Source organism: Oncorhynchus tshawytscha, unplaced genomic scaffold (genome assembly GCF_018296145.1).
Source record: "Oncorhynchus tshawytscha isolate Ot180627B unplaced genomic scaffold, Otsh_v2.0 Un_contig_1256_pilon_pilon, whole genome shotgun sequence".
Taxonomy (NCBI): domain Eukaryota; kingdom Metazoa; phylum Chordata; class Actinopteri; order Salmoniformes; family Salmonidae; genus Oncorhynchus; species Oncorhynchus tshawytscha.
The window spans coordinates 86,954-107,500 of record NW_024609555.1 but is presented as its reverse complement, the minus strand read 5'-3'; the positions used below and the strand labels follow the sequence as shown (position 1 = coordinate 107,500).

At 45.2% G+C, this 20,547-nt stretch overlaps 1 protein-coding gene across 1 annotated transcript in view; it reads left to right on the top strand.

Moving 5' to 3' along the window:
• Positions 1-15,123, top strand: part of LOC121845138 (voltage-dependent T-type calcium channel subunit alpha-1H-like) — a gene marked incomplete at its 5' end in the record, with an annotated part of 117,814 nt that extends 102,691 nt beyond the window's left edge. The window contains 5 exon segments of the mRNA XM_042315882.1: positions 2,115-2,185; positions 2,928-3,006; positions 4,827-4,948; positions 6,586-6,879; positions 13,315-15,123. Coding sequence (XP_042171816.1) covers positions 2,115-2,185; positions 2,928-3,006; positions 4,827-4,948; positions 6,586-6,879; positions 13,315-13,677 — 929 coding nt within the window.
• Positions 15,124-20,547: the final 5,424 nt, after the last annotated feature.

The window sequence follows — 20,547 nt, the reverse complement described above, 5'->3', positions numbered from 1 at the left end:
GTGTTGTGTTGTCTCTCTCCTCAGTGTTGAAGCTGTTGAAGATGGCTAAAGTGGGAGTGTTGTCTCTCTCCTCAGTGTTGAAGCTGTTGAAGATGGCTATAGTGTTGTGTTGTCTCTCTCCTCAGTGTTGAAGCTGTTGAAGATGGCTAAAGTAGTGTGTGTGTTGTCTCTCTCCTCAGTGTTGAAGCTGTTGAAGATGGCTAAAGTGTTGTGTTGTCTCTCTCCTCAGTGTTGAAGCTGTTGAAGATGGCTATAGTGGGAGTGTTGTCTCTCTCCTCAGTGTTGAAGCTGTTGAAGATGGCTATAGTGTTGTGTTGTCTCTCTCCTCAGTGTTGAAGCTGTTGAAGATGGTAAAGTAGGGAGTGTTGTCTCTCTCCTCAGTGTTGAAGCTGTTGAAGATGGCTATAGTGTGTGTTGTCTCTCTCCTCAGTGTTGAAGATGGCTATAGTGTTGTGTTGTCTCTCTCCAGTGTTGAAGCTGTTGAAGATGGCAGTGTTGAAGCTGTTGAAGATGGCTATAGTGTTGTGTTGTCTCTCTCCTCAGTGTTGAAGATGGCTATAGTGTTGTGTTGTCTCTCTCCTCAGTGTTGAAGATGGTAAAGTAGGGCTATAGTGTTGTCTCTCTCCTCAGTGTTGAAGCTGTTGAAGATGGTAAAGTAGGGAGTGTTGTCTCTCTCCTCAGTGTTGAAGCTGTTGAAGATGGCTATAGTGTTGTGTTGTCTCTCTCCTCAGTGTTGAAGCTGTTGAAGATGGTAAAGTAGGTGTGTTGTCTCTCTCCTCAGTGTTGAAGCTGTTGAAGATGGCTATAGTGTTGTGTTGTCTCTCTCCTCAGTGTTGAAGATGGCTATAGTGTTGTGTTGTCTCTCTCCTCAGTGTTGAAGCTGTTTAAGATGGCTATAGTGTTGTGTTGTCTCTCTCCTCAGTGTTGAAGCTGTTGAAGATGGTAAAGTAGGGAGTGTTGTCTCTCTCCTCAGTGTTGAAGCTGTTGAAGATGGTAAAGTAGGTAGTGTTGTCTCTCTCCTCAGTGTTGAAGCTGTTGAAGATGGCTATAGTGTTGTGTTGTCTCTCTCCTCAGTGTTGAAGATGGCTATAGTGTTGTGTTGTCTCTCTCCTCAGTGTTGAAGCTGTTGAAGATGGTAAAGTAGGTAGTGTTGTCTCTCTCCTCAGTGTTGAAGCTGTTGAAGATGGTAAAGTAGGTAGTGTTGTCTCTCTCCTCAATGTTGAAGCTGTTGAAGATGGTAAAGTAGGTAGTGTTGTCTCTCTCCTCAGTGTTGAAGCTGTTGAAGATGGCTATAGTGTTGTGTTGTCTCTCTCCTCAGTGTTGAAAATGGCTATAGTGTTGTGTTGTCTCTCTCCTCATTGTTGAAGATGGCTATAGTGTTGTGTTGTCTCTCTCCTCAGTGTTGAAAATGGCTATAGTGTTGTCTCTCTCCTCAGTGTTGAAGCTGTTGAAGATGGTAAAGTAGGGAGTGTTGTCTCTCTCCTCAGTGTTGACGCTGTTGAAGATGGCTATAGTGTTGTGTTGTCTCTCTCCTCAGTGTTGAAGCTGTTGAAGATGGTAAAGTAGGTAGTGTTGTCTCTCTCCTCAGTGTTGAAGCTGTTGAAGATGGCTATAGTGTTGTGTTGTCTCTCTCCTCAGTGTTGAAGATGGCTATAGTGTTGTGTTGTCTCTCTCCTCAGTGTTGTAGCTGTTGAAGATGGCTATAGTGTAGTGTTGTCTCTCTCCTCAGTGTTGAAGCTGTTGAAGATGGTAAAGTAGGGAGTGTTGTCTCTCTCCTCAGTGTTGAAGCTGTTGAAGATGGTAAAGTAGGTAGTGTTGTCTCTCTCCTCAGTGTTGGAGCTGTTGAAAATGGCTATAGTGTTGTGTTGTCTCTCTCCTCAGTGTTGAAGATGGCTATAGTGTTGTGTTGTCTCTCTCCTCAGTGTTGAAGCTGTTGAAGATGGTAAAGTAGGTAGTGTTGTCTCTCTCCTCAGTGTTGACGCTGTTGAAGATGGCTATAGTGTTGTGTTGTCTCTCTCCTCAGTGTTGAAGATGGCTATAGTGTTGTGTTGTCTCCCTCCTCAGTGTTGAAGCTGTTTAAGATGGCTATAGTGTTGTGTTGTCTCTCTCCTCAGTGTTGAAGCTGTTGAAGATGGCTACAGGGATGAGAGCTCTTCTGGACACGGTCATGCAGGCCTTGCCACAGGTAACGTACGCATGTGTATGTGTGTGTGTGTGTGTGTGTGTGTGTGTGTGTGTTTGTACTGTACCTGACCGTGTGTGTGTGTACTGTACCTGACCGTGTGTGTGTGTGTGTGTACTGTACCTGACTGTGTGTGTACTGTACCTGACTGTGTGTGTGTACTGTAGCTGATCGTGTGTGTGTACTGTACCTGACTGCTTATGTGTACTGTACCTGACCCTGTGTGTGTGTGTGTGTGTGTGTGTGTGTGTGTGTGTGTGTGTGTGTGTGTGTGTGTGTGTGTGTGTGTGTGTGTGTGTGTGTGTGTGTGTGTGTGTGTGTGTACTGTACCTGACTGTGTGTGTGTACTGTACTCTGACTGTGTGTGTACTGTACCTGACTGTGTGTGTGTACTGTACCTGACTGTGTGTGTGTACTGTACCTGACTGTGTGTGTGTACTGTACCTGACTGTGTGTGTGTGTGTGTGTGTGTGACTGTACCTGACTGTGTGTGTGTGTACTGTACCTGACTGTGTGTGTGTACTGTACCTGTGTGTGTACTGTGTGTGTGTACTGTACCTGACTGTGTGTGTGTACTGTACCTGACTGTGTGTGTGTGTGTGTGTGTGTGTGTGTGTGTGTGTGTGTGTGTGTGTGTGTGTGTGTGTGTGTGTGTGTGTGTGTGTGTGTGTGTGTGTGTGTGTGTGTGTGTGTGTACTGTACCTGACTGTGTGTGTAATATCTAACATCCTGTCGGTCTCTCTAGGTGGGGAATCTGGGTCTGCTCTTCATGTTGCTGTTCTTCATCTACGCAGCACTGGGAGTTGAGCTGTTTGGGAAACTGGGTCAGTCACACTATCTCTACCTCCCTCTCTCTCTCTCTCTCTCTCTCTCTCTTCTCTCTCTCTCTCTCTCTCTCTCTCTCTCTCTCTCTCTCTCTCTCTCTCTCTCTCTCTCTGTCTCTCTCTCTCTCTCTCTCTCTCTCTCTCTGTCTCTCTCTCTCTCTGTCTGTCTCTCTCTTTGTCTCTCACTCACTCTCTCTCTCTCTCTCTCTCTCTCTCTCTCTCTCTGTCTGTCTCTCTCTTTGTCTCTCACTCACTCACTCTCTCCCTCTCTCTCTCTCTCTCTTGCTGCCGCAGTTAAAGTTTCAGCGAATACACTCACCACTGCAGTCACGAATCACCAAATACTTTTTCTCACAATCTCTTTCTCTCTCCTTCTCTCTGTCTCTCCCTCTCTCTTTCTCTCCTTCTCTCTGTCTCTTTCTTTCTCCCTCTATGTCTCTCTCTATGTCTCTGTCTCTCTTTCTGTCTCTCCCTCTCTCTCTCTGTCTCTCTTTCTGTCTCTCCCTCTCTGTCTCTCTCTTGCTCTCTCTCTCTCTGTCTCTCCTTCTCTCTCCCTCTTTCTCTCTCTGTCTCTTTCTTTCTCCCTCTCTGTCTCTCTTTCCCTCTCTCTCTCTCTCTCACACATTTCTCTCTCTCTCTCTTTCTCTCTCCCTCTCTCTGTCTCTCTCTCCCTCTCTGTCTCTCTCTCTCCCTCTCGCTGTCTCTCCCTCTCTCTGTCTCTCTCTCTATCTATCTGTTTCTCCCTCTGTGTCTCTCCCTCTCTCTCTCTCTAACACACTTTGGAAGGTATTTAGTTGACAGTGTATTTTTCTCTACTCTGGGGGATTTTAAGAGAGAATAGTACAGGATGAATCTGTATTAGAGAGTAGGGCTGGAGGAGAAGAGACAGAGAGAATAGTACAGGATGAATCTGTACTAGAGAGTAGGGCTGGAGGAGAAGAGACAGAGAGAATAGTACAGGATCAATCTGTACTAGAGAGTAGGGCTGGAGGAGAAGAGACAGAGAGAATAGTACAGGATCAATCTGTACTAGAGAGTAGGGCTGGAGGAGAAGAGACAGAGAGAATAGTACAGGATGAATCTGTACTAGAGAGTAGGGCTGGAGGAGAAGAGACAGAGAGAATAGTACAGGATGAATCTGTACTAGAGAGTAGGGCTGGAGGAGAAGAGACAGAGAGAATAGTACAGGATGAATCTGTATTAGAGAGTAGGGCTGGAGGAGAAGAGACAGAGAGAATAGTACAGGATGAATCTGTACTAGAGAGTAGGGCTGGAGGAGAAGAGACAGAGAGAATAGTACAGGATGAATCTGTACTAGAGAGTAGGGCTGGAGGAGAAGAGACAGAGCAGACGGATCACAGTGTTCATGACTACATCTGAGTTAGAGCAGACAGATCACAGTGTTCATGACTACATATGAGTTAGAGCAGACAGATCACAGTGTTCATGACTACATCTGAGTTAGAGCAGACGGATCACAGATCACATGACTACATCTGAGTTAGAGCAGACAGATCACAGATCACATTGACTACAGCTGAGTTAGAGCAGACAGATCACAGTGTTCATGACTACATCTGAGTTAGAGCAGACAGATCACAGATCACAGAGTTCATGACTACAGCTGAGTTAGAGCAGACTGATGTGTTCTCACTACTACAGTGACACACCGACTGGCCTATGCTTTTCTAATCAAGACGTGTGTGTGTGTGTGTGTGTGTGTGTGTGTGTGTGTGTGTGTGTGTGTGTGTGTGTGTGTGTGTGTGTGTGTGTGTGTGTGTGTGTGTGTGTGTGCGTGCGTGTGTGTGTGTGTGTTACAGAGTGTAACGACAGTAATCCGTGTGAGGGTCTGAGTCGCCACGCCACCTTTGAGAACTTTGGGATGGCGTTTCTCACGCTGTTCAGAGTCTCTACTGGGGACAACTGGAACGGCATCATGAAGGTTGACCTGCTGACACACCTGTTACTACTGACACACCTGTTACTACTGACACACCTGTTACTACTGACACACCTGTTACTACTGACACACCTGCTACTACTGACACACCTGTTACTACTGACACACCTGTTACTACTGACACACCTGTTACTACTGACACACCTGTTACTACTGACACACCTGTTACTACTGACACACCTGTTACTACTGACATACCTGTTACTACTGACACACCTGTTACTACTGACACACCTGTTACTACTGACACACCTGTTACTACTGACACACCTGTTACTACTGACATACTACTGACCTGTACTACTGACACACCTGTTACTACTGACACACCTGTTACTACTCACACACCTGTTACTACTGACACACCTGTTACTACTGACACACCTGTTACTACTGACACACCTGTTACTACTGACACACCTGTTACTACTGACATACCTGTTACTACTGACATACCTGTTACTACTGACACACCTGTTACTACTGATCTGTTACTACTGACACACCTGCTACTACTGACATACCTGTTACTACTGACACACCTGTTACTACTGACACACCTGTTACTACTGACATACCTGTTACTACTGACACACCTGTTACTACTGACACACCTGTTACTACTGACATACCTGTTACTACTGACACACCTGTTACTACTGACACACCTGTTACTACTGATCTGTTACTACTGACACACCTGTTACTACTGACACACCTGTTACTACTGACACACCTGTTACTACTGACACACCTGTTACTACTGACACACCTGTTACTACTGACACACCTGTTACTACTGACACACCTGTCTACTACTGACACACACTGTTACTACTGACACACCTGTTACTACTACTGTTACTACTGACACACCTGTTACTACTGATCTGTTACTACTGACACACCTGTTACTACTGACACACCTGTTACTACTGACATACCTGTTACTACTGACACACCTGTTACTACTGACACACCTGTTACTACTGACACACCTGTTACTACTGACACACCTGTTACTACTGACACACCTGTCTTACTGACACACCTGTTACTACTGACACACCTGTTACTACTGACACACCTGTTACTACTAACGCACCTGTTACTACTGACACACCTGTTACTACTGATCTGTTACTACTGACACACCTGTTACTACTGACACACCTGTTACTACTGACATACCTGTTACTACTGACACACCTGTTACTACTGACACACCTGTTACTACTGACACACCTGTTACTACTGACACACCTGCTACTACTGACACACCTGTTACTACTGACACACCTGTTACTACTGACACACCTGTTACTACTGACACACCTGTTACTACTGACACACCTGTCTTACTGACACACATGTTACTACTGACACACCTGTTACTACTGACACACCTGTTACTACCGACACACCTGTTACTACCGACACACCTGCTACTACTGACACACCTGTTACTACTGACACACCTGCTACTACTGACACACCTGTTACTATTGACACACCTGTTGCTACTCTCTCTGTCTCTCTCTTCCTCTCCCTCTCTCTCTCCCTCCCTCTCTGTCTCTCTCTCTCCCTCTCCCTCTCTCTCCCTCCCTCCCTACATCCAGGACACGCTGCGTGAGTGTCGTCCAGAGGAGCGCTCCTGTCTGACCTACCTTCCTCTGATGTCTCCGGTTTACTTTGTGACCTTCGTCCTCATGGCCCAGTTCGTGCTGGTCAACGTGGTGGTGGCGGTGCTGATGAAACACCTGGAGGAGAGCAACAAGGAAGCCAAGGAGGATGCAGAGATGGACGCCGAGATCGCGCTGGAGATGGAGAGAGCTAGACGTCTTAGCTCCGCCTCTAACGAGTCGGCGCTAGGCGGGGCCTACGTGGGGCCACGCCCACACTCACCTGGTCAGGTGAGACGGATCGGGGACAGGTGGTAGGAGGAGAACATTTGGTCAGACAGATCAGAGACCTGGTCAGGTGAGACGGATCGGGGACAGGTGGTAGGAGGAGAACATTTGGTCAGACAGATCAGAGACCTGGTCAGGTGAGACGGATCGGAGACAGGTGATAGTTGGAGAACGGTAGTGAGAGTGTCGGACATCAGACACCAGGGTGCTGTTCAGTAGTGCGTACCATAGCAAAACGCTTAGCAAAGGAAAGGAAGATCAGACTCTTAGTTCGGTGAAATGAACAGAGAGGAAGAGAGGAGAAGAAGGTTACCACAAGGGGCTTAGTGATCTAGCTACAGGGTTTAGAATGCTTAGTGATCTAACTGCAGGGTTTAGAATGCTTAGTGATCTAACTGCAGGGTTTAGAATGCTTAGTGATCTAGCTGCAGGGTTTAGAATGCTTAGTGATCTAACTGCAGGGTTTAGAATGCTTAGTGATCTAACTGCAGGGTTTAGAATGCTTAGTGATCTAGCTACAGGGTTTAGAATGCTTAGTGATCTAACTGCAGGGTTTAGAATGCTTAGTGATCTAGCTACAGGGTTTAGAATGCTTAGTGATCTAACTGCAGGGTTTAGAATGCTTAGTGATCTAACTGCAGGGTTTAGAATGCTTAGTGATCTAGCTACAGGGTTTAGAATGCTTAGTGATCTAACTGCAGGGTTTAGATTGCTTAGTGATCTAGCTACAGGGTTTAGAATGCTTAGTGATCTAGCTACAGGGTTTAGAATGCTTAGTGATCTAGCTACAGGGTTTAGAATGCTTAGTGATCTAACTACAGGGTTTAGAATGCTTAGTGATCTAGCTACAGGGTTTAGAATGCTTAGTGATCTAGCTACAGGGTTTAGAATGCTTAGTGATCTAGCTACAGGGTTTAGAATGCTTAGTGATCTAACTGCAGGGTTTAGAATGCTTAGTGATCTAGCTACAGGGTTTAGAATGCTTAGTGATCTAGCTACAGGGTTTAGAATGCTTAGTGATCTAGCTACAGGGTTTAGAATGCTAGTGATCTAGCTACAGGGTTTAGAATGCTTAGTGATCTAGCTACAGGGTTTAGAATGCTTAGTGATCTAGCTACAGGGTTTAGAATGCTTAGTGATCTAGCTACAGGGTTTAGAATGCTTAGTGATCTAACTGCAGGGTTTAGAATGCTTAGTGATCTAGCTACAGGGTTTAGAATGCTTAGTGATCTAGCTACAGGGTTTAGAATGCTTAGTGATCTAGCTACAGGGTTTAGAATGCTTAGTGATCTAGCTGCAGGGTTTAGAATGCTTAGTGATCTAGCTACAGGGTTTAGAATGCTTAGTGATCTAGCTACAGGGTTTAGAATGCTTATCTAACTGAGGGTTTAGAATGCTAGTGATCTAGCTAGGGTTTAGAATGCTTAGTGATCTAGCTGCAGGGTTTAGAATGCTTAGTGATCTAGCTACAGGGTTTAGAATGCTTAGTGATCTAGCTACAGGGTTTAGAATGCTTAGTGATCTAGCTGCAGGGTTTAGAATGCTTAGTGATCTAGCTGCAGGGTTTAGAATGCTTAGTGATCTAGCTACAGGGTTTAGAATGCTTAGTGATCTAACTGCAGGGTTTAGAATGCTTAGTGATCTAGCTACAGGGTTTAGAATGCTTAGTGATCTAGCTACAGGGTTTAGAATGCTTAGTGATCTAGCTACAGGGTTTAGAATGCTTAGTGATCTAACTGCAGGGTTTAGAATGCTTAGTGATCTAGCTACAGGGTTTAGAATGCTTAGTGATCTAACTACAGGGTTTAGAATGCTTAGTGATCTAGCTACAGGGTTTAGAATGCTTAGTGATCTAGCTACAGGGTTTAGAATGCTTAGTGATCTAGCTACAGGGTTTAGAATGCTTAGTGATCTAACTGCAGGGTTTAGAATGCTTAGTGATCTAGCTACAGGGTTTAGAATGCTTAGTGATCTAACTGCAGGGTTTAGAATGCTTAGTGATCTAGCTACAGGGTTTAGAATGCTTAGTGATCTAGCTGCAGGGTTTAGAATGCTTAGTGATCTAGCTACAGGGTTTAGAATGCTTAGTGATCTAGCTACAGGGTTTAGAATGCTTAGTGATCTAGCTACAGGGTTTAGAATGCTTAGTGATCTAACTGCAGGGTTTAGAATGCTTAGTGATCTAGCTACAGGGTTTAGAATGCTTAGTGATCTAGCTGCAGGGTTTAGAATGCTTAGTGATCTAGCTACAGGGTTTAGAATTTAGAGGGTTTAGAATGCTTAGTGATCTAGCTACAGGGTTTAGAATGCTTAGTGATCTAGCTGCAGGGTTTAGAATGCTTAGTGATCTAGCTGCAGGGTTTAGAATGCTTAGTGATCTAACTGCAGGGTTTAGAATGAGTGATCTAGCTGCAGGGTTTAGAATGCTTAGTGATCTAGCTGCAGGGTTTAGAATGCTTAGTGATCTAGCTACAGGGTTTAGAATGCTTAGTGATCTAGCTACAGGGTTTAGAATGCTTAGTGATCTAGCTACAGGGTTTAGAATGCTTAGTGATCTAACTGCAGGGTTTAGAATGCTTAGTGATCTAGCTACAGGGTTTAGAATGCTTAGTGATCTAGCTGCAGGGTTTAGAATGATCTTAGTGATCTAGCTACAGGGTTTAGAATGCTTAGTGATCTAGCTGCAGGGTTTAGAATGCTTAGTGATCTAGCTACAGGGTTTAGAATGCTTAGTGATCTAGCTACAGGGTTTAGAATGCTTAGTGATCTAACTGCAGGGTTTAGAATGCTTAGTGATCTAGCTACAGGGTTTAGAATGCTTAGTGATCTAGCTACAGGGTTTAGAATGCTTAGTGATCTAGCTACAGGGTTTAGAATGCTTAGTGATCTAACTGCAGGGTTTAGAATGCTTAGTGATCTAGCTACAGGGTTTAGAATGCTTAGTGATCTAGCTGCAGGGTTTAGAATGCTTAGTGATCTAGCTACAGGGTTTAGAATGCTTAGTGATCTAGCTACAGGGTTTAGAATGCTTAGTGATCGCTACAGGGTTTAGAATGCTTAGTGATCTAGCTACAGGGTTTAGAATGCTTAGTGATCTAGCTACAGGGTTTAGAATGCTAGTGATCTAACTGCAGGGTTTAGAATGCTTAGTGATCTAGCTACAGGGTTTAGAATGCTTAGTGATCTAGCTGCAGGGTTTAGAATGCTTAGTGATCTAGCTACAGGGTTTAGAATGCTTAGTGATCTAGCTACAGGGTTTAGAATGCTTAGTGATCTAGCTACAGGGTTTAGAATGCTTAGTGATCTAGCTACAGGGTTTAGAATGCTTAGTGATCTAACTGGGGTTTAGAATGCTTAGTGATCTAGCTACAGGGTTTAGAATGCTTAGTGATCTAGCTACAGGGTTTAGAATGCTTAGTGATCTAGCTACAGGGTTTAGAATGCTTAGTGATCTAGCTACAGGGTTTAGAATGCTTAGTGATCTAGCTACAGGGTTTAGAATGCTTAGTGATCTAGCTACAGGGTTTAGAATGCTTAGTGATCTAGCTACAGGGTTTAGAATGCTTAGTGATCTAACTGCAGGGTTTAGAATGCTTAGTGATCTAGCTACAGGGTTTAGAATGCTTAGTGATCTAGCTACAGGGTTTAGAATGCTTAGTGATCTAGCTACAGGGTTTAGAATGCTTAGTGATCTAACTGCAGGGTTTAGAATGCTTAGATCTAGCTACAGGGTTTAGAATGCTAGTGATCTAGCTACAGGGTTTAGAATGCTTAGTGATCTAGCTACAGGGTTTAGAATGCTTAGTGATCTAGCTACAGGGTTTAGAATGCTTAGTGATCTAAACAGGGTTTAGAATGCTTAGATCTAGCTACAGGGTTTAGAATGCTTAGTGATCTAGCTGAGGGTTTAGAATGCTTAGTGATCTAACTGCAGGGTTTAGAATGCTTAGTGATCTAGCTACAGGGTTTAGAATGCTTAGTGATCTAGCTACAGGGTTTAGAATGCTTAGTGATCTAGCTACAGGGTTTAGAATGCTTAGTGGGTCTAGCTACAGGGGTTTAGAATGCTTAGTGATCTAGCTACAGGGTTTAGAATGCTTAGTGATCTAGCTGCAGGGTTTAGAATGCTTAGTGATCTAGCTGCAGGGTTTAGAATGCTTAGTGATCTAGCTACAGGGTTTAGAATGCTTAGTGATCTAGCTACAGGGTTTAGAATGCTTAGTGATCTAGCTGCAGGGTTTAGAATGCTTAGTGATCTAGCTACAGGGTTTAGAATGCTTAGTGATCTAGCTACAGGGTTTAGAATGCTTAGTGATCTAGCTACAGGGTTTAGAATGCTTAGTGATCTAGACAGGGTTTAGAATGCTTAGTGATCTAACTGCAGGGTTTAGAATGCTTAGTGATCTAGCTACAGGGTTTAGAATGCTTAGTGATCTAGCTGCAGGGTTTAGAATGCTTAGTGATCTAGCTACAGGGTTTAGAATGCTTAGTGATCTAGCTACAGGGTTTAGAATGCTTAGTGATCTAGCTACAGGGTTTAGAATGCTTAGTGATCTAGCTACAGGGTTTAGAATGCTTAGTGATCTAGCTACAGGGTTTAGAATGCTTAGTGATCTAGCTAGGGTTTAGAATGCTTAGTGATCTAGCTACAGGGTTTAGAATGCTTAGTGATCTAACTGCAGGGTTTAGAATGCTTAGTGATCTAGCTACAGGGTTTAGAATGCTTAGTGATCTAGCTGCAGGGTTTAGAATGCTTAGTGATCTAGCTGCAGGGTTTAGAATGCTTAGGGTTTAGAATGCTTAGTGATCTAGCTGCAGGGTTTAGAATGCTTAGTGATCTAGCTGCAGGGTTTAGAATGCTTAGTGATCTAGCTACAGGGTTTAGAATGCTTAGTGATCTAACTGCAGGGTTTAGAATGCTTAGTGATCTAGCTACAGGGTTTAGAATGCTTAGTGATCTAGCTGCAGGGTTTAGAATGCTTAGTGATCTAGCTACAGGGTTTAGAATGCTTAGTGATCTAACTGCAGGGTTTAGATTGCTTAGTGATCTAGCTAGGGTTTAGAATGCTTAGTGATCTAGCTACAGGGTTTAGAATGCTTAGTGATCTAGCTGCAGGGTTTAGAATGCTTAGTGATCTAGCTACAGGGTTTAGAATGCTTAGTGATCTAGCTGCAGGGTTTAGAATGCTTAGTGATCTAGCTGCAGGGTTTAGAATGCTTAGTGATCTAGAGGGTTTAGAATGCTTAGTGATCTAGCTGAGGGTTTAGAATGCTTAGTGATCTAGCTACAGGGGTTTAGAATGCTTAGTGATCTAACTGCAGGGTTTAGAATGCTTAGTGATCTAGCTGCAGGGTTTAGAATGCTTAGTGATCTAACTGCAGGGTTTAGAATGCTTAGTGATCTAGCTACAGGGTTTAGAATGCTTAGTGATCTAGCTACAGGGTTTAGAATGCTTAGTGATCTAACTGCAGGGTTTAGAATGCTTAGTGATCTAACTGCAGGGTTTAGAATGCTTAGTGATCTAGGGTTTACTAGAGACTCTAAACATGTTTAACAACCGCTTACTGAGGTAAACCACTAGACACTAAACATGTTAAACAACCGCTTACTGAGGTAAACCACTAGACACTAAACATGTTAAACAACCGCTTACTGAGGTAAAACACTAGACTCTAAACAACACATATTCTTAAGTATGGTTATGGGAGGGAGGGAGGGAGGAGGGAGGGGAGGGAGGGAGGGAGGGAGGGAGGGAGGGAGGGAGGGAGGGGTGAGAGAAAGAGAGAGACAGACAGAGACAGAGAGAGAGAGAGAGAGAGAGAGAGAGAGAGAGAGAGAGAGAGAGAGAGAGAGAGAGAGAGACAGAGAGAGAGAGAGAGAGAGAGAGAGAGAGAGACAGAGAGAGAGAGAGAGAGAGAGAGAGAGAGAGAGAGAGAGAGAGAGAGACAGAGAGAGACAGAGGCAGAGACAGAAAGAGAGAGAGAGAGAGAGACCAGTGAATGTGTGCATTGTGTTCTCTCCAGTCCAGTCAGTGTGCTGATGCAGTATAGATGGTCTGTAGGGACTGAACCGATGGCTGTATTAGTGTTGTGTTGCTAGTGCAGCACTTTTACCATCTCTCCAGTGAACTGGATTATTTTAATAAATTCTCTGGTTAAACCTAAATCCTGGTTGGAGGAATCCCGGAATCAGGAGGGAATTCAGCAAGAGAACTGGAATCTTTCAACCAGGATTTCCGGAAAACCAGAGAATTTGTTGAAAGTTCCCGTAATTTTGCAACCCTAAACTGGACGAACACACACACACACACACACACACACACACACACACACACACACACACACACACACACACACACACACACACACACACACACACACACACACACACACACACCACACCCATCCTAACGTAGCTGGTCTGGTCTCCCTCTACAGGAGGAGGAGGGTCAGTGCAGCCAGGAGGAGGAGCTCCTGTCCCCAAGGAAGATGTCCGTATCCAGGATGCATTCTCTCCCTAACGACAGCTACATGTTCCCTTCTGTACGATCTGCCAGCGCCCCTACCCTCTACAGGAACACAGCAGCCCCCTGCACCAAGCCTCAGGTACACAGCAGCCCCCTGCCCTCTACAGGAACACAGCAGCCCCCTACCCTCTACAGGAACACAGCAGCCCCCTGCACCAAGCCTCAGGTACACACACTCTTATTTAGGGTTACAAAGGGGAGGGTGTATTACCGGCAACTTCTAATGTTCAATGAGGTTCTAAGACTAACTAGAGTGTTCTATAATCTACAGTGAGGTTCTAAGACTAACTAGTGTTCTATAATCTACAGTGAGGTTCTAAGACTAACTAGAGTGTTCTAAGACTAACTAGAGTGTTCTATAATCTACAGTGATGTTCTAAGACTAACTAGAGTGTTCTATAATCTACAGTGAGGTTCTAAGACTAACTAGAGTGTTCTATAATCTACAGTGAGGTTCTAAGACTAACTAGAGTGTTCTATAATCTACAGTGAGGTTCTAAGACTAACTAGAGTGTTCTATAATCTATAGTGAGGTTCTAAGACTAACTAGAGTGTTCTATGATCTACAGTGAGGTTCTAAGACTAACTAGAGTGTTCTAAGACTAACTAGAGTGTTCTATAATCTACAGTGATGTTCTAAGACTAACTAGAGTGTTCTATAATCTACAGTGAGGTTCTAAGACTAGAGTGTTCTATAATCTACAGTGAGGTTCTAAGACTAACTAGAGTGTTCTATGTTCTACAGTGAGGTTCTAAGACTAACTAGAGTGTTCTATAATCTACAGTGAGGTTCTAAGACTAACTAGAGTGTTCTATAATCTACAGTGAGGTTCTAAGACTAACTAGAGTGTTCTATGATCTACAGTGAGGTTCTAAGACTAACTAGAGTGTTCTATGATCTACAGTGAGGTTCTAAGACTAACTAGAGTGTTCTAAGACTAACTAGAGTGTTCTATAATCTACAGTGATGTTCTAAGACTAACTAGAGTGTTCTATAATCTACAGTGAGGTTCTAAGACTAGAGTGTTCTATAATCTACAGTGAGGTTCTAAGACTAACTAGAGTGTTCTATAATCTACAGTGAGGTTCTAAGACTAACTAGAGTGTTCTATGTTCTACAGTGAGGTTCTAAGACTAACTAGAGTGTTCTATAATCTACAGTGAGGTTCTAAGACTAACTAGAGTGTTCTATGATCTACAGTGAGGTTCTAAGACTAACTAGAGTGTTCTATGATCTACAGTGAGGTTCTAAGACTAACTAGAGTGTTCTATGATCTACAGTGAGGTTCTAAGACTAACTAGAGTGTTCTATAATCTACAGTGAGGTTCTAAGACTAACTAGAGTGTTCTATGATCTACAGTGAGGTTCTAAGACTAACTAGAGTGTTCTATGATCTACAGTGAGGTTCTAAGACTAACTAGAGTGTTCTATGATCTACAGTGAGGTTAACTAGAGGGATCCTGAGTCATTAGCCATTGATCCTGACTCTCAGTTCCATTACACATAAGAGTCATTAGCCATTGATCCTGACTCAGTTCCATTACACATAAGAGTCATTAGCCATTGATCCTGACTCAGTTCCATTATATTACACATAAGAGTCATTAGCCATTGATCCTGACTCTGTTCCATTACACATAAGAGTAATTAGCCATTGATCCTGACTCTCAGTTCCATTACACATAAGAGTCATTAGCCATTGATCCTGACTCTCAGTTCCATTACACATAAGAGTCATTAGCCATTGATCCTGACTCTCAGTTCCATTACACATAAGAGTCATTAGCCATTGATCCTGACTCTCAGTTCCATTACACATAAGAGTCATTAGCCATTGATCCTGACTCTCAGTTCCATTACACATAAGAGTCATTAGCCATTGATCCTGACTCTGTTCCATTACACATAAGAGTCATTAGCCATTGATCCTGACTCTGTTCCATTACACATAAGAGTCATTAGCCATTGATCCTGACTCTGTTCCATAAGAGTCATTAGCCATTGATCCTGACTCTGTTCCATTACCATAAGAGTCATTAGCCATTGATCCTGACTCTGTTCCATTACACATAAGAGTCATTAGCCATTGATCCTGACTCTCAGTTCCATTACACATAAGAGTCATTAGCCATTTATCCTGACTTGTTCCATTACACATAAAGGGGCCAGATCCTGACTCTCAGTTCCATTAGACATAAGAGTCATTAGCCATTGATCCTGACTCTCAGTTCCATTACACATAAGAGTCATTAGCCATTGATCCTGACTCAGTTCCATTATATTACACATAAGAGTCATTAGCCATTGATCCTGACTCTGTTCCATTACACATAAGAGTAGCCATTGATCCTGACTCTCAGTTCCATTACACATAAGAGTCATTAGCCATTGATCCTGACTCTGTTCCATTACACATAAGAGTCATTAGCCATTGATCCTTCTCAGTTCCATTACACATAAGGTCATTAGCCATTGATCCTGACTCTCAGTTCCATTACACATAAGAGTCAAAACCTTAGTCATTAGCCATTGATCCTGACATGTTCCATTACACATGGATGTCATTAGCCATTGATCCTGAAATGCCATGGATGCTAGTAGCATTTCCTGACCCCCACAAAATAAGAGTTCTTTCCTGTTATTTTGTTCCTGGTTATGGTTCTGTTCCTGGAAAAAGAGTATTGCCCCTGGTTTTACACATAAGGGTTTTGATCCTGACTCTCAGTTCCATTACCCCTGGATGCTAGTAGCATGTTAGCCCCTCTGGATGCTAGTAGCATGTTAGCCCCTGGATGCTGAGTAGCATGTTTAGCCCCCTGATGCTAGTAGCAAAAACCCCTAGATGCTAGTTTTTTCTGTAACCCCTGGATGCTAGTAGCATGTAGCCCCTGGGGATGCTAGTAGGGGCAGATGCTAGGCAGGTAGTACAAACACTGTCCCAGATTTCCAGCTGGAGTAGCATGTTAGCCCCCTGGAGGTAGCATTTGTACCTCTGGATGCTGGTAGCCTCATGTTAGCCGGTCCCACAAAATAACGCCTGTTCTGATTTTGTTCCTGGTTATGGTAGCTGTTCCTGGAAAAAATAGGCCCCTGGATTTCTAGTAGCATGTTCTGGATGCTAGTAGCATGTTAGCCCCCCATGCTAGTAGCATGTTAGCCCCATGTTAGCTGGATGCTAGTAGCATGTTAGCCCCTGGATGCTAGTAGCATGTTAGCCCCTGGATGCATGTTAGCCCCTGCTGGATGCTAGTAGCATGTTAGCCCCCTGGATGCTAGTAGCATGTTAGCCCCTGGATGCTAGTATCATGTTAGCCCCCTGGATGCTAGTAGCATGTTAGCCCCTGGATGCTAGTAGCATGTTAGCCCCTGGATGCTAGTAGCATGTTTTGGATGCTAGTAGCATGTTAGCCCCTGGATGCTAGTAGCATGTTAGCCCCCTGGATGCTAGTATCATGTTAGCCCCTGGATGCTAGTAGCATGTTAGCCCCCCATGGATGCTAGTAGCATGTTAGCCCCCTGGATGCTAGTTGTTAGCCCCAGAGACAGTCATGCTAGAGATACAAACACTGACCCAATGAGTCCTGTTGACTGACTGTAACAGCCTGCAGGTTTTGTACCTCAGGGTGAATAGTCTCGCTGAGTTCACATCCCAACGCCAGTCTAAGTTTTAGTGTTGGTGTCTGTCCCTGTTCGTTTTTCTCCTCAGGCTCTGTGACATGGTGCACTCCCAGCCATGCCCCAGGCTGTGTGCCCGGCCTCTCCACCCTGTTCCCCATCACATCGCCCCCGTGTTCGCCCAGGGGGCTGCGTGACCACACAACACACACCATGCTTAGTCTTCCACCACAAAACTTTGTCCTCTTGTGTCTCATTTGACATGGTGTCTGTGACCCTAACATTCCCCATTGTGTCCTCTCTGTGTTCCAGGTGTCTGTGACCCTAACATTCCCCATTGTGTCCTCTCTGTGTTCCAGGTGTCTGTGTCCCTAACATTCCCCATTGTGTCCTCTCTGTGTTCCAGGTGTCTGTGACCCTAACATTCCCTATTGTGTCCTCTCTGTGTTCCAGGTGGCTGTGAAGGTGGACTCGGTGGAGGTTCAGAGTGTTGCCTCAGTAGACAGGCAGGACCCCCTCTCAACCCTCCGCCTGCTCTCCCCCTCCCGCCCCCCCTCTCCCCCCTTCCTCTTGGATCCCGCCGACGAGGAGGTGTGGCACATCACCAGCTCAGCGCGCCATTGGTGGGACAGACATGGAAGTGGGCGGTGTCACTCCCTCTCCCCCTACGCCTCCCCCGATCCCCACCCTCCCTGAGGAGCCGAGGGAGTGCGCTCAGCCTGCTGGGGGCGGGGCTAAAAGCTCACGACCCGAGGAAGGGCTTCAGCGTAGACACCCAGGGCTTCCTGGATAAACCCCGTTGTCCTGACGACCAGCGACGACACTCCATCGAGATCTGCCCGTCCCCTCCAGAGGACCCACTGCTAGGGGAGGTGGACGGGGAAGAGAGGAGGCCCAGGGGTCAGGGGTCAGAGGTTAGAGGTCACAGGAAGAAGAGGATGAGCCCACCCTGCATCTCCATCCACCCCCGTGTGACCCAGCAGGCCGCGCCCCTCGGAGCCGCAGGCAGACTGCAACCCGCTGCTGAGACGCAGGACCCCCTCCTACGACGTCGCCGACTCACACACTCCCACACACAGGCTGACGCCGACACACTCACCGGTACGCACACTCACGCCTACACACACGCCAACACTAACGCCGACACATCACCACACACTCGTACAGACTCTCCCTCACGCAGTAACACACACCCAGACACACACACACACACACCGCCTGCCCCATGCACACACTCTTATCCGTACACATACTCTACCTCATTCACACACACACACTCCGTCCCCCACACACACCCTGTCCCTGAACTCCAACACGAGACCTTCCTCTCTCTACAGTGACTACAAGCCCCTCCCACAGTTCACCTTCGACCAACCGGAGCACAGATACACGAGTGGCATGTCCGCTGGCCTATCGAGCAATGAACCAGCCACAAGTCCCTCGCACTTTAACAGCAGGGCGGGGTTTAGCTCGATGAACAGGAGAACTGCCCAATGAGAGACAGAGCCTGGTACTGTAGTAGGAGAGGGATTCGTCAGAAAGACTAAACCCCATCCAGAGGGTGTGGCCTGATCTGGACAGAGACGGGTTGGATGGAGAGAGCGAGAGGGAGGGAGAGAAGAGGAGAGGGAGAGAGGGGGAGAGGGAGGGAGAGAGAGAGAGAGAGAGACGGAGAGAGGGAGACAGAGAGAGAGAGATGGAGAGAGGGAGACAGAGAGAGAGAGAGAGATGGCGAGAGGGAGACAGAGAGAGAGAGGAGGGAGAGGGAGAGAGAGAGAGAGAGAGAGAGAGGATAGGGGAGGGAGGGAGGGAGAGAGAGAGAGAGAGAGGGAGAGAGAGAGAGAGAGAGAGGGGGAGAGATAGAGGGAGGGAGGGAGGGGAGAGAGAGAGGAGAGAGGTAGTGAGGTTGTACCTCAGTGTTATTTAGTTTCAGGGCTAGGACTAAAGCCACATAAATCTGTAGCCAAAGTATTTCTGACACTCCTCACACCAGCCAGCCAGCCAATCAGGAACAAACATTTATGACACTCTGCCCTCACGTGAGCCAATCAGGAACCAGCGCCTGGCTGACCTCTGGCCCTTACAGGAAGTGAGATGGGAGATTGACGGTGCTCCTTCAAATCCTCTACAGGAGCTCTACTTCCTGTTTCCTGTCCTGGTCCATGATCACATTGATCTCTCAGACAGAAAGACAGAAGAGGACAGCAGTCCTGGACACGTGTGTTGTGTGCTGTGTGTATTTGATCCCATATGCATCCGTCTGTTCAGATGCTCTCTGTCATGGATGTTGATAGACATGTCTTCATCTGCAGACAGACAGACAGACAGACAGACAGACAGACAGACAGACAGACAGACAGACAGACAGACAGACAGACAGACAGACAGACAGACAGACAGACAGACAGTAAGGGAGGCTGTTTACCAGACAGACAGACAGACAGACAGACAGACAGGGAGGCTGTTTACCAGACAGACAGACAGACAGACAGACAGACAGACAGACAGACAGACAGACAGACAGACAGACAGACAGACAGACAGACAGACAGACAGACAGACAGTAGGGGAGGCTGTTTACCAGACAGACAGACAGACAGACAGACAGACAGACAGACAGACAGACAGACAGACAGACAGACAGACAGACAGACAGACAGACAGACAGACAGACAGACAGACAGACAGACAGACAGCAGAGCGGTGTGTGTTCTGTTGATCTCACGTTGTATATACAGAAAGTATTTTATTACCGTGATGATGAAATAACTCTATGCATTAATCCACCACATTTTCTTCTAGAGATCTATAATGTTTGTTTTGTTCCGTCATCCTCCTGTCTATAATGTTTGTTTTGTTCCGTCATCCTCCTGTCTATAATGTTTGTTTTGTTCCGTCATCCTCCTGTCTATAATGTTTGTTTTGTTCCGTTGATCTCATCCTCCTGTCTATAATAATGTTTGTTTTGTTCCGTCATCCTCCTGTCTATAATGTTTGTTTTGTTCATTCATCCTCCTGTCTATTTTTGTTTTGTTCCGTCATTCTCCTGTCTATAATGTTTGTTTTGTTCCGTCATCCTCCTGTCTATAATGTTTGTTTTGTTCCGTCATCCTCCTGTCTATAATGTTTGTTTTGTTCCGTCATCCTCCTGTCTATAATGTTTGTTTTGTTCCGTCATCCTCCTGTCTATAATGTTTGTTTTGTTCCGTCATCCTCCTGTCTATAATGTTTGTTTTGTTCCGTCATCCTCCTGTCTATAATGTTTGTTTTGTTCCGTCATCCTCCTGTCTATAATGTTTGTTTTGTTCCGTCATCCTCCTGTCTATAATGTTTGTTTTGTTCCGTCATCCTCCTGTCTATAATGTTTGTTTTGTTCCGTTCCTCCTGTCTATAATGTTTGTTTTGTTCCGTCATCCTCCTGTCTATAATGTTTGTTTTGTTCCGTCATCCTCCTGTCTATAATGTTTGTTTTGTTCCGTCATCCTCCTGTCTATAATGTTTGTTTTGTTCCGTCATCCTCCTGTCTAT